At 40.3% G+C, this 14722-nt stretch overlaps 1 protein-coding gene across 2 annotated transcripts in view; it reads left to right on the top strand.

Annotated features, from left to right (window-relative positions):
- The window catches only part of cntnap2a (contactin associated protein 2a), a 413013-nt gene that overhangs the window by 267214 nt on the left and 131077 nt on the right, over positions 1-14722 (top strand). For both annotated transcript variants that reach the window (XM_082545890.1, XM_082545889.1), the window contains exons 13-15: positions 1192-1311; positions 2135-2250; positions 5775-5859. In XM_082545890.1, the coding sequence (XP_082402016.1) occupies positions 1192-1311; positions 2135-2250; positions 5775-5859 (321 nt within the window). The remainder of the gene's footprint in view (positions 1-1191; positions 1312-2134; positions 2251-5774; positions 5860-14722) is intronic.

Genomic DNA, 14722 nt, shown 5'->3' with positions numbered 1-14722 from the left:
TTAAACTACCATTGTATTAGAGCCTTTGCCAATGGCTTTGAGCCAGAACAGAAACATCAACCTCAACACTTCTCTTGATCCTTTGAGATTCCTCAGTACAGTTACATCCTCCCAACACTGGTTGTGGTTAACAAAAAGAGTCTCCTCTAATCAGAAAACCACCCTGCAAAACTGAGATCAATGAAGTAGTCGGAGAACATATAGAAAAGAAAAGGCTGAAAAATAAAGAAACTGCAGACAGAAATAAGGAGTTGATAGCAGGCAAACTAACAAAGAACTATTAACATATTGCAGGCTCTTTTTCTTTTTAAACTCATTGTTAAGCCTGTGAGGAGTCACACTTCAATCAAGAAAGTTTCACTTCAAGGCACGCTCGCAATTCACTTTGAAGTGTAATTCTTCCTGCTGTCCGCGTCCCTGTCTGTCTGTGTGTACGTCAACACAAACACAACATCAATATGTTGTCCGCTAGATTGCTCAAGTGTTAGGGAGAAGACGCCGCTCCTTGACAGGCACTGAATAGAGACAATGTGGTGAGCGAGGCAACCATATGAAATTGCCTTTTGGACGAAGGGGAAAATAAAAATAGGGGGGGAAAAAAGAAAGCAGCTTTGGAAACTGAGTTGCTATTTTAGGTCCATCGTGGATTTGGAAGCTTTAGTTGCTGAATTAGATAACAAAACAGAAATGTTACTCTAGCATTTGTCTATAGTATATTTTTGAGTGGCTTACTGTAGCCTCTTCTCTCGCACCAGCCTCAGGGCAAAAAGAAAAAAAGAAAAAACTGCCAATCTATGAAAGCTTTTCTGTTTACGGGGAATCAACTGCTGATTTTGCTGGAAAGCCAGGCCTTAACACTGCCACCACCCACGGCCATTTTTTATTTTTATTTTTTATTTTTTTTTGCCTCATTGGTTAAGATTTATAAATAGGAAAAAAGTGTTTCCTCATCTGTCATCCATTCAACAGTTGTGCTCCTTTAAATATGGATGTTCCCCAGTGTCAGTGTATATCTCAACATGACGTGGTGTCACACTGAGTAGGTGTCAAACACAGACTTGTATTGTAAGCCTAATTTTGGGGAGGGGATGTATAGTGCGCTTGTTTTTTTTTGTGTTTTTCCTTTAATACCCATCCTCCTTCAACTGCTCATGTTTGCTCTCATTTTTCTTCACCCTTGCTCTGCTCCAGCGATCTATGAGCCTTCGTGTGAGGCCTACAAGCATTTGGGCAAGTCCTCCGATGCCTACTGGATCGACCCCGATGGCAGCGGACCTCTTGGCCCCTTCAAAGTTAACTGCAACATGACAGGTGTGTGTCTCCAGTGTGTGTTTGCGTGTGTGCCTTCCATACTGTCTAGCCCCAGTGACCTGTGAAAGGAAATAAACTCTGCAGCCTTAACCTGTTATATCTGTGGTTTCCATGGCAACATGTTCACAGTAACTGACATTTACTTCTGAAGCAGCAGCAAACACAGATACTGAGATGCACATGCACATCAAAACACACGCCACAAACATATACGCAAAGAAGCTGTTATGCAACTCTAGGAGTGCTCTAAGGGTCTGTGTGACACTTCTTCTGTCACACACACCTGCACACTTCCATGAACACACACACACACACAGTGGAATAAGTAGATAGTCTGGAACAGCAGAGCATGGAGGCAGAGCAAAGGCGAGACTTTTAATGAAATGTCACTGCACTCCACTGGCTGGCCCCTTAGTCACGCTGAATAGCGCACTCACACACACCTCTGAAATGTTAAGAGTTTCACGCTCTCTCTCTCTCTCTCTCTCCCGCACACACACACCTCAGAAACCTGAACCACACACACACACACACATTCCCTGACTGACAGTGTGAATGAACAAGGAGCTGTGTGAGTGACTGGTTCGTACTATAACAGGACAGAAGTGTCTATTAAATCCCGGAGTCTCATAGCTGTAACTTAGATTACACGGAAAGAACTTCACTGCCATGACAGCTAAACTGCACAACTCATGTGTTGCTATGTCTGCATGTGCGAATCGATTGCATGTGTAAAATTAAACGAACGATCAAATACGTTTCCTAGGTTTAAATTGCGCTATGGCTTGTTTTCATTTTGAATGTGTTTTGTCTATTTTCATAGAGGACAAAGTATGGACCACAGTGATGAACAACCTGCCTCCCAAAACCATAGTCACAGGCTCCAGCAGAAACAGACGGACCGTGTTACAGGTCAACTACAGTGCCTCAATGGACCAGGTAATGCACTTGAACACGTTAAGCATAGAAAGTGTTTTGTCTGCAAATAAGGCAAAAGTAGTATTATACTTAGGTTTAGAAGCCAAAAAATCTTTTTTTTAAAAAATGAAAAGGAATATATTATGAGATGGAAAAAAGGGTTTGGATTTGTTTGAATTGTAGCCCTCAGGCTCTGGGCTTCTCCCTTAGTACATATTATGAACGATGAGAACCGTGAGGATTTTTTTACTGACTACTGCTAACATCTGTTTTGTTTTAGATGATTTTATCCCACCCTTTAAAAGCAAGCCTAATATGGTGCACGGCACACGTTACTCTGCTGTAGGTGACAGGACCATAGGGTTTCATTTTTGGGCTGTTTTCTCTGAGACCTCTGGTTGTGAGAAAGCAGCTGCATTTTCTTCTGTGATAGCAGTCTTCTTATTGTTTGCTGAAAAAAAAGCCCTTTATTTTTCCGACTACGCCTAAGTCACATGGACTTGAATTGGCATTAACATTATGCATGCAGTGCGTGAATTAAAAAGTAGTGAAGCAGTTATAAAGCCACGTCTCTTTTCCCATGGCACAATACTGTATTTATTAAATGAATATGTGCAGAATAGTTCAATCATTACAACTAATCATTTATCATTTTTTTCTTGGCAAATACTAAATGTGCTTGTGGAGCTGTGCCTCGAGTTGTATGCAAATTGAAGTTTTCCCAGAGCTAATGTGTTCCCCAGCCTCTGTAATTTCTGGTTAAGTAAACATACAGGCAGCATGAATTTGGGATAGCTTGAGTTTTTACATATCAGTAGATACAGTGATTAGTGCAAGATAATTGAAAACTAAAAGGACACTTCATTGGTTATACTATCCCAGTGTCACATTCGACCCCCATTTTCCTTAAAAACTGTCTTAATTTCTTCATGTCTTAGATTTAACAAGTTGCTGGAAACATTCTCCCGAGATTTTGGTCCATATCGACATGATAGCATCACAAAGCTGCTGCATTTTGGCTGCACATCCATGATGTGAATTTCCCTTTCAATCACACCCCAAAGGTGCTCTATTGTACTGAGATCTGTGAAGGCCATTAGAGCACAGTGAACCAGACACCAGATTGAGATGATTTGAGCTATGTAACATAGTGTGTTTTACTGTTAGAAGCAGCCATTAGAAGACACTGTGGTCATAAATAGATAGGCATGGTCAGCAACAATACTCAGATAGGCACTTAGACACTGCAACACTTAGGCAACCATACGTACTTAAGACCCCAAAACTAGACAAGAAAACATGCATCATCATACCACTACTAGCCTAACTGCAAGGCAGTTGCTTTTATGTCGTTCATGCTGGCACTACCGTCAAAATTTCTGTCACAGCAGAAATTGAGAATCATCACAGCAGGCAATGTTTTCCCAGCTTTCTTTTGTCCAACTCCTGAGTAGAGATGGCACGATACCACTTTTTTATGTCCGATATCATAAATTTGGATATCTGCCGATACCAATATGAATCCGATATAGTGTGTTTTTTAATCAATAAAACTGTTTTTTTAATATCTTGCTGCTTTTTGTATAAGTTCAAACTCAAGTTAAAAAAAACAAACACTAAAGCTATTCTATGCAAAAAATACAATGCACCGAAAATATTTCATAGTTCAGCAATATCAGTCTCTCTGATCAATCTAGTAAACTTAACCTACACCATCCTCCCTATTCTGGTATTTTAAAGAGTAAGCAACCAAACTAATAGGGTTGTAAAATAGGGAACCACCCTCCACCTCATGATGCTTAACTTTAATTTGATGCAGTGTGAAAAAAATGCACAGAAATCAATTATTTTCAAGAATAATTAAATAGATTCAACATCTTTCTTCAACAGAATTGCAGACTGCACAGATGGTACCTTCCCAAAGGAAAAAGTACTATAGCTTTACTAGGGTATATTAGACTTAATAATTACTATGTACAGTAATGGACTTCTATACATTTTACATCAGATTAAAACTATGGGTGTAAGATTCGGATAATTATTTATTAAAAGCTAGACATTTTAAATGAGAATAAGAAAGAAAAGTATGTTTTTGTGCCCCCTTTTCCCTGTTCATGCCCTATCGGCCCCCCTGGCTAAACTTTGCTAGATCCGCTCCTGCACAGTTACCAGCCGTCAGCTACGTAGAAAAGGATCCTGGTGTACAAAGTAATATTAAAGAAATTGTAACAACAGCTTAGTATGGGACCGATACCGATACGTAATATCGGATCGTCCATCTCTACTCCTGAGCCCATGAGAATTGTAGCCTCAGTTTCCAGTTCCTGTCTTGACAGCAGTGATACACAGTGTGGTCACTTCAAAGATGACCTCTGCCAACAACAAGGCGGCAGGCCATCTTGATCATGTCATACCTAAATGCACTGAGATGCTGCCATGTGACTGGCTGATTAGATGTTTGCATTAGCCAGCAGTTGAACAGATCCACCTAATGAAATGAAATGAAATTTCTGCATGGTGTTTGTAATGATCTCACACACACAGGATGGTCTTTCACTACAGTAACATTTCAAGCATTTCTTAGCTCAGAGTATTATTTATATTTTTTCAAAGCTGCTCCCAACTTGTTACTTTTCGACAGTCAAAAGACTGGGTTAGTATCATATCAATGTGCCAGGTTAATACTGTGAAGGGTCATACTTTAAATGAAGCCAAATTGTCTTCTAAAACTTTTTTGGTTCCTAAACAAACCGAAGCAAAAATTGAAAGTGAAAACAAAGTCACACAAGCACACTGAGCCCCAAAATGGGAGACAAACCACGGTCTTCTGACTGACAGAGCTGTAACTTCCAACCTCCAAATGCGGATTTTGTTCCTCTTTAAGAGGATTGTTATCGCTCGGCCTCTGCTGTTCCTGCAGCTGGTGCTTCAAAGCACTGACAGCAGAGGTCCTGGGTTTAGAACACAGTGAGCATTTATGCTGCAGCAGTTTTTCTTCTGTTTTGACAAAGTTACTAACTTTATGATCGCAGTATAAGACAGCCAGAGCTACAGCACTTCACGCATTCAGCCAGTCTTTCAAACATACTGCGATATACTAACATAAAAAGTGTCCATCATCATCCCCTCATCACCTGCCTGCTGTGCTTCACCCACACACAGTTCAGACTACCTAAATCTCTTCTCACACTCAAGAGTCAATATCTTAATCTTTCTGGTGAGTGATTACAGATTGCAGTTGTCACTCACAGTCAAAAGAAAACTGTGTGTGTGAAGTTTAAAGGAACCCCAATGGGAAGAGACTGCAGGATGACTATGACATTACATGGTTTGAGAAGCATATCCATCAAATTACGTTATTTCATAATTTGTAGTGGCCGCTTATTCCATTTTCAGCTTCTCGGAGTCACAGAAGGCAAAAATTAAAACAACTTTAGAGTGTGCTTTCTTTCGTTTCACAGCTCAGTAATTTGTTCTTACATGAAACGGGCCTGTCTGGTCGAAGAAGATAAAATGAAAATACATATCCCTGCTTGTGTTTTCAGGTGACAGCCATCACCACCAGTGCAGAATACTGTGAGCAGCAAATCGCCTACAGCTGTCGCATGTCCAGACTCCTCAACACTCCAGGTAAAGGCTGAGGATGGCATCTTTATTCACCGCTGACTCAAACATGGGTAGACAGTGCTGACACAGATAGGAGGTTTGGTTTTCACCACATAGTCAACCTTTGATGGAAAATTCATAACATATAAAAACACAGTCTTCCCGTCTGCTTCTGTCTGAGGATTCTGTGTATGGGAGACTGAAGATTGTTTTATTAGGGCTCTTTATGAGTGTCAAAATCATGGGGGATTTAAGGACATGGCCTTTGCTAGATCTGATTATAGACCTGTTACAGATTTTCTACTAACATCACCAAAACAGAAATTACAAATATATTTTAAAAAATGGTTTACCACCCCACAGGCTGAATACCAGACATTTGCAGTATTTATGCCAAGGAGCTTTAAAGCTTTTCTGGTGACTGGTTGCTGTCCAGCACCATGGCAAGATACCCTTCATTGGCTTTCCCCATGTGTATGTTTGAACCGTTGCCTGCATCCTTGTTTTTAGCCACCAACAGAACTACACACGATACAACTGAAGCAGACCTCTGAAAATGAGTTGTGTTCTGGCTTTGCTCATTCTGACTAGATTAACTTGGATTACACACATTTGCATTCGATTTGTTTGGACTGAGTCAGTTTGGCTGTGGTTTGCCTGAGCAAGGCCTGGTAGGGTTTTGTGTCAGTTTGGTTTATATTAGTTAGGCTGGCGGTTGTTTAAGGTTTGTCGTGGATTAGATACATTTGATTTGTGTTATGGTTCGGTTTAGCCGTGTGTGAATGGCTTAAACAGCTAAAACGCCTCTACGCAACAAGAGGAGGGCTCATAGCTGTGCAGCTGTCTCTGGTGGTGACAGAGGCATGTTTGTGTTTAGTCTAATATCTCACTGGGTTTGTGTGTTTGTCTGTGTATGTGTGTGTGCGTGTGTGTGTGTGTGCATCCTCATGCATGTGTGTGGGTGTGTATGGTATTGTTCACAGAGCATTTGTTTTTGTTTTAATTTTTTTACTACAAGAATTACAAGCTTGCTGTCGGAACAGCTTTCTATTTAGAATTTCCCTCTGTTTCCTAACACACACTCGTGCATACGCACACACACACACACACACACACACACACATTTATATTTGTGCACCGTGACACTCCTTAGGGAATAGCTTCATAAAGACAAGACACTCCTAGCAATTAAAGTGAGACAAGACAGAAAGAGACTGAGATAGGAGTAGAGGATGGCGAGTTCATTTGATGTGTGTGTGTGTGTGTGTGTGTGTGTGTGTGTGTGTGTGTGTGTGTGTGTGTGTTGATGCGTATATTTGTCCATGGTCCTTGATTGACTGACTGGGAATAAAGCAAAAAATAGTTGGGTATTAGTGCAGCAGACCAAAACTTTGCAATTAACTTCCACTCCTCTCTGAGATTGCACCTCCATCTACAAATATGGTATCCGCATACTCGCGCATACACAAACCCATGCTTTGTTAAAATTCCTCTTTTTCTTTTTAACTCTCAAGCCCTCTGTGGCGTGTACACACATACCCTGCCACAGCCACACACAGACAGCCAGTAACTAGTTTACTCCTAATTCAGTACCTTGCAAGTTAGGGGAAATCCAATTACTAGTCTAGAATGACAGAGAAAGCAGGACCAGGAAAAATCATTTACCCAAAAATATGCTTCATAAATTAGCTGTCAGCTTTCATCAAATTACACTGTCAACAGCATTTCCACTTTTTCCCATCCAGATCTCATCTATTAGACTAGGGTTGGCATTTTGGAGCTAAACGAACCGTTAAATGGGAATTATATTCTGCCACCAGTGACACCCTTAATTTGAATCCTTGGCAGTAATTGTTCTAATTGCCTGACCCCTTTCTCACCTCCTGCACCTATTCTGTCCTTTTTATCATTTTTTATCACCTCTCTCTCTCGCACTCAAACATCCACAAATTCCTTCTCGCTCTCGAACGCTCACTCGATGGCACGATTGGGAGATCCAATAATCGGGGACCTCGATGCTGATGTGTACAGTAACACGCAAAGAAACACGCGCACACAAGTACATAGAGAAAAGCAATATTTTCCTTCTCTTTCCTTCGGTCCTTCTTCAGTGTCATTTTCCCTCTCCCCACTGCTCCCTATAATCTTCTGCATGCACATTTATCAATTTCTAGCTATCTATTCTCTCCTCTTCCTTCACTCTTATCTCCCCTATTCTCTCATTGTTCTCCCCCCTCCTCCAATTTAACATCTCAAGTCTCCATTTTTGCCTCATTCTCATTCTTCACCTCCACTTTTACCTCACGGTATTGTCTCCCTCTCTCTTTAAAACCACTTTTCCCATCATCCTACCTCTCTGCCCTGGTCTTCGCACTCACGCCGTTGAACACTTTTCCCATTAGTGTTAGAATCACAGCTTTTAGATAAGAATTAGCGCCCTTCACTAATGATTTAGTATCATCAGTACTCCCTTCACCGCAAACAATCTGTAAACAAGCGAAAGAGCAAGGCTCGCACAAACAAGCCTTTGTGTAGATGCAAACATGGATAAAAACACACATCCATAATTCCCTCTGATACACACCCTCACACCTACAAAGGAGTTTAGATAAAGCGTTTTTGCTGAAGTGTGTTGTTGCTGCACAGCTGTCCTTAACTTACAAAGCATTTTCATTCCCTTGTTTTTCTAGTGCCTTTGCTCCTTCATCAGCTTGTGTCCTTGAAGTAACCCATTACAGTTCCCAGCAAATCTTACAGTTTGTATATTTAGTATTAGATTGCTTGTTTATTGTCATCAACACCCATCGGCTCAAACATCTGATAAGAACAATTGCTAAACATTTCATTGTAAACCAGACCGAATGTGGCATCTTTTTTTTAAGATAAGTACAAATGTTTACGGTTTTCTTCCTTTCTGTAATATCTGCAAGGGCAACCACAGTTAAGATAAGGTTAAGGTTATCATGAGTGTTTGTGTTTTTCTTTTTTCCTTTTTTTTGATTGAGACCTCGATTTTATGAGGTTTCGGGGATGTCTAAAGGGCCAGGCCTTTGTGGAGCATGATGCTTTGCCCATGTTTCATTGTGCCTATTTGGAGACCTCAAGGACATCCTGACTGCTTATCTGTTACTTCAGGAGATTCCCTGAACTATACCCTGAATTTCCTTATTATTTGAAAGGAAGAGGGGATGTGGGAGGGAGGTGTAAACATATTTCTATGTGGTTGGATAAGCTCAGGATGACCATACTTCTGTAACATTTGTACTTATCTCTCTTCTTGATATCAAGCATTTCCTGGATAAACGTGGCCATATTTTATACTTTGCAGAAATGATCTCTTGGGAGGTTATTTTCACATAAAAATGCATGATGCAAGCGTATGGTCAAAGTATGATTATTCAGTTAAAGCACTTGCTTGAGATTTTTTTTTAATAAAAGAAAAACTTACCACACTTCAAAAGGTAAGCTCTGAAGAATTTAAAGGTTTAGCAACATATGAGTGATGCAAGCCAAAATAAATGCCTTGACAAAGCAATAATATTTCTCCATATAATAAAAGAAAAACATTTATTAAAAAAATGTCAATCTGAAACATTTTTTGTCTCTTTTTTAAAGGGTTTTAGCCTGGCTTTGTTTAGCTACTTCATGGATAAAAATATTGCACTGCACCTCTTAATCTTTGATTTTATACACCTGAAAAATAGCACTGAAAATAGCACCTCCTTGAATTCAAACACCTGGCTATGCAATCTGCCTTTGCAAACATTTGTGAAAGAATGGTTTCTGAAGCGCTCACTACTGTACTGTAATAGGATGACACAAAATTCCATTGTTCAGGAAGCAAAGTGGCAGATCATGTAAAGTTACAGAGCAGGGCAGAGGTGCATGGTATGGATTTGCATGGCTGAGCAGCTTATAGGTATAATGTGTAGGTAGCCCACTGCTTTTGTCCATATAGTGTATTTAGCATGTTTCCTCACAGAGAAACTCTTCTGATGCTCCATTTTCTCTTCCTCTCTTGTGTTGGTCACAGACAGAAATGTCTAATGCCTGCAGGCAAGCGAGTGTGACGTTCGTGGCAACAGCTGTGTGCAGATCAAAAATGGATAATATATCGAGTGCCGCGTTTAAAGCGTGGAAGTACTAACCTTACTTTGAGTTGAATTCCGTAAAAAGTGACAAAAACACTAGCGTCCGCTGCTCACTGCGTGGGAAGAAAACTTCTTTATACAGCGAGAAAAACCCCTAAACGTCTGAGCAAGCACCAAATACGTTGCCGCTGGAATGTGAAATTATTATTATTATTATTATTATTATCCTTCCACTGACCGCTGCAGCACAACTGCACCAGGGCAAACCTCCGCCTGCCCCACTCCTGCTATACAGGTGAAAATAGAGCAACATGACTGCTGAGTCTTTGATTTTATTTATTTTCTGCTGTGTTTTACTTGCATCTATTTGAAAGAGTGAGTGTAAACAAAAAAAACATTGAATTTTATATGCTGGAATATGCAGAAAATAGGTTTAAATGTTAAACAATTTTCTTCCAGTCAGAGAATGTTGCATATAATTTAACGTTTGCTTGATGCATAAAGTTAAAAGATTAAAACTAATAAAACAAGTTTTAAAAAGAGACTTTTTCATTTGATTACATTTTATATGAAAAAGTAGAATTGGGCTGAAAAATCTTTTGCTTTCTTACCTATTTAGGGGATAAATCATGTTTTAAAAAGTAACAAAGTAACTAATTACTTTTGAAAATAAGTAAACTGATTACCTTCCTTTTTTCGGGAAGTAATCAGTAATTAATTAGTGATTACTTTTTTCAAGTAACTTGACCAACACTGACTGATACAGTCACTTTTTTTTTGTTTATATGAATAAATGCTGGTTAGATCTCCAGCCAAGCTCATGCTCTTATTATAAAATCCTAATATTTCGGGATTTTATCACATTAGTAGCATACTTATAGGCCGTGAAAATGGTACACAGACAATGATGAAAGTAAGAAGAAAAGAAAGCTGAAGAAATACTTGAGATGTCTGTCACTCCTGCTCTGTTTACATTACAGTCACATGTCAAGCCAAATTACTGTTTTTTAGCCAGCAAGGATACTGATTCAGGTGTTGACAAGGACATTAAAAAGTGCTTCTTTTGCTGGCAGTCGAGGCAAAAACAACTCAAAGCATCAAATGTGAACAAGTGTTTATTTGATTTTATTAAGTTTACCTTGTCATTCTTTTAATGAGCATGTGCTCCTTTGTGACTATACCTTGCAGGTTTTGGGTTTTTTACAGACTTCTGATATAAAGTCCTATTTGTAACAACCTTGCATGAAAAGCAGGTTAGAAATTGGTCGTTGGTACAAAAAGGGTATAAAGGACAAACAAGGAGAGAGTCAGGGACACAGGAGGAGGTAAAAAAAAAAAAGGAACAGGGTGGGATAGAGATGAGAGATGAGTGGGGTTCAGGATAATGAGGCTGTTTGTATGTGTGGCATTGTTACAGTCCAGTCCTTGGGCACTTCTGGTCTCAATTATTGCCTCACAAGTAACAGCAAGCCAACCACTGTCATATTCCACGCACGTCTTCGCACACATTCTCGAAGGTCTTGCATTACACCCTAATGACTTTATTCCGTGGATCTGGTTAACCACTTGTTTATTTTTTTTCTTTTGTTTGTGGTTTTGGATGTTCATCATTAACCTTTACAAATCCAGCAGTGGCAATTGCTGTTTTTTTCCCTCTTTTCTCCTTCTCTCCCCCTTCCCTCTTAAGCTCACATGCCTATAAAAATAACAGGTACCTGATAATGGTTGCACTGCTGTGAAATGAGAAAATGGCTAGCTTGCATCCAGCTGAACTCAAAGTTTGTCACTCCTTATGTTTTATTGGTAAATATGCAATTCTTGACAAATCTGCAATGAACGCTACCACCTCCCTCCGCAGAGTGGCTTTTAACATCAACACACTCTCATATGTATTTATTTAGCAGTTTTACTACTAATGAAAAAAAAGGATGAATGTAATCAACAGGGACCTTGCCTTGACTATAACTGTTTGGGATTATTTCATTATTAACTTCTCTTTATATTTCTTGTATTACCCCCTTTTATTTGCCTATTGTGCCCACGCTCTGCCCGATTGTGCCACGTATTTCATTACTCGACTAATGTTCTGGTTACAGTGTCATTAATTTGTGAAAGCACTCGAGGCAAGAAGCAAGTCAGGGAAGGAGAGAGAACAAGAGCTAATAGAGTAAAAGAGGAGAGAAAGGAGAACTATCTCTAGGATCCTCAGGCATCCTCTCTCTTTCTTGCTCTCTATGTCTCCCCAGTTTCTTCCTGCCCTTGCTTTTCTTACTCCCTGAAGACAAGATGCTAATTAACATTAAACCATCATTTCTAACTTCACCCACTTTTACTGCATTGATAAGAATCTACCTCAGTTCAAGGCTGCATGTAGCTTTTTTTTTTTTGCCCCGTGCCCATTGCAGGCAGGGGGTGAGAGCTTATTCACTCAGATGATGAGAGACACTTGAGGCTGACATGTAAAAGTTTGGCTTTTTATAGCACAGCAAGTTAACAGATAGAATTACCCTGAAAGATTTCACACGCCTCTCTGATAAAAACAGTCGAAGACATCTGTGATGGTAAAACATCTGCTATTAGCAAACAGCAGCGTGTGTGATGATGACATGCAGCACCAAGCCTTTCTGTAGCTATGTGGCATTTAGCAGGAGAGACTTTACAAGAAACGGCAACAAAGTGCAATCCGTCACAGAGGAGCCCAGATCATTTACATCGCATAACGCGTGCTCTCTGGTTGCTGTTGCCTTGGTAATGCGTCATTGCCCGGGATAATGCTGTCATATGTTGTGTTGACAGAGTCATGCGTCTTATTCCGCCCATGTTTCTCTACCTGAGTCCAACACTTACAGCTTATAGCCAAGCAGGTGCAAGTGTCGAAAAGGAAAATAGTTTAACACTTTACACTACATTAAGCTGGAGTAATAAGGTGTTTGCAAGAGCAGCGTGTCTTTTATTTCATTTCTCGCACTTTTTTTTTCTTTTTCCATATTTCTTTCTGTCTTATTGTGCATGTCGTTTTCTCTGGTAGTCTCTCAGTCTCTCAAACTCACAGATTCCCATGGGTGGTCGAGTCTTTTTGTGACAGCCAAAATGTGTAGCTGTGGTAAATGTGCAGTGTAACTGATGTGATCTGTGGAGGGAATGCCAGCTGGCTATGAAGCCACTGATGTCTATGTCTATGTGTGCCTTTAAAGTCTGTATTTCTTTTTTACCAAGTCATTACCTGTGTGTATTTTCCCCATGTGTGTTATCATTAGCATTGCCAGAAAATAATCTTTCTGAACCTGCTGCCCAGTGGCAGTTACCCCAGCATGACAAATACTTACTTTTCAGCTTCCCCAATAGTGAACAAACCCTTTTTAATGCAAGTATAGACAAAAAGAATAAGTAACCATTAGGAAATATACTTTTCCAATACATCAAAATTTCATTCGGCATATTCTTTGTTTGATTTAATGATATGCTTATTCTAGTGCGAGCAATAGCAATGGATGTAAAAAGAAAAATAGTTTTTGCTGGTATTGGATGTGCACTGGATGTGCACAGTTGCAGTTTTAGCTCAATTAAACCAGCCCAAGCTGTAGAGATAGTCAATGTGACCGTGATCTGTCACATATCGGATGAGTTAAACAGTATATTGACTTCTGTAAAGACAGTCTCCCTGTTGCATCTGAGCTACATCAGCCTCAAACTGAAATCCAGCCTTCTATATTGGAGGTAGTGAGAGCAATTATCCCTCATAGTTCCCAGTTTGAAGTCTTCTCCCTTCACCACCACCTGCAGAGAGTCCGAGAGAGAGAACCAAGGACAGAGTTGGGCTTCCTGATTAACTTTCTTCACTTGATCAGCATTCATCTTAATTCCCCAGCACCAGCAGCACACAAGAATGCACTCATTACCACGGACTGCAAAAGCATGTGAAGAATACTGCAGTGGATGCTGAAAATCCTCACACTTCTCAGTTATTAGTTATCGTCTGCTCTGACCGTTTCAGATGAGTGTTTGCAGCCTCCTTCCACAAACAGCACACTGGATAGGGATGGGAAATGAGAATCGATTCCAGCTGAGACCCAGTTCTGTTGCCCAGTCCATAAGAAAAGTGCACCTCCATGCTTATCAGTTCCTCTCAATAATGACAGTTTCACATAGCAAAACAGGATCATCCACACATGGATGTTTGTGTTTAGACTCAGAGATAATAAAAAGCTTGCTTGTATAGATCTACTGTCTTCCCACACAGAAAATCAGGGATCACTAAGGGAACCAGACAAATTAGCCGAATCAATTGTGACACTTATAAATATCAGTCCCTAGAATTGATCTTGGCCACATTAATTTAAAGGTGGTTAATCCCACACCCCTTCATCAAGCTGTTTACTCGCTCCCCATTTTTCTGTTCCCGCCTACCAAGAGTTGAACTTAAAGTTAGAGGTGTGGATTGTGAACAGGAAGGGAGACAATATATCACCTGTGTAACCCCCAGTGTTGAACACAGCGGTCTCATGGTTCTGAATTCTCAGGGACGTCTTCCTGGCAGGTAGTCTTTGATGCATCTTATCACAGGAGTGCACACCCGCATCTCTCCCAGCTTTCTTCTTAGCAGTCTAGGCTGGAACATGTTGAAGAATAATTCTTACAGTGCTGCCTGACCTGTCCGGGAGGGAGCAAGGCCTCTTCAGCATGTAGATGATTGTGTCAGCTCCACCAAGAGCTGGTAGGCAAACAGCAGTATGGCCACTAGAAGACTCACCGGGGTGCTGAGATGTGCCAGAAGAAACTGTGCCATGTCTTCAAAG

This window comes from Aulonocara stuartgranti (genome assembly GCF_965226115.1).
Source record: "Aulonocara stuartgranti genome assembly, chromosome: 9".
In the NCBI taxonomy this organism is placed as follows: Eukaryota; Metazoa; Chordata; class Actinopteri; order Cichliformes; family Cichlidae; genus Aulonocara; species Aulonocara stuartgranti.
The sequence above is the reverse complement of the archived record's forward strand: the minus strand, read 5'-3'. Positions and strand labels throughout refer to the sequence as shown.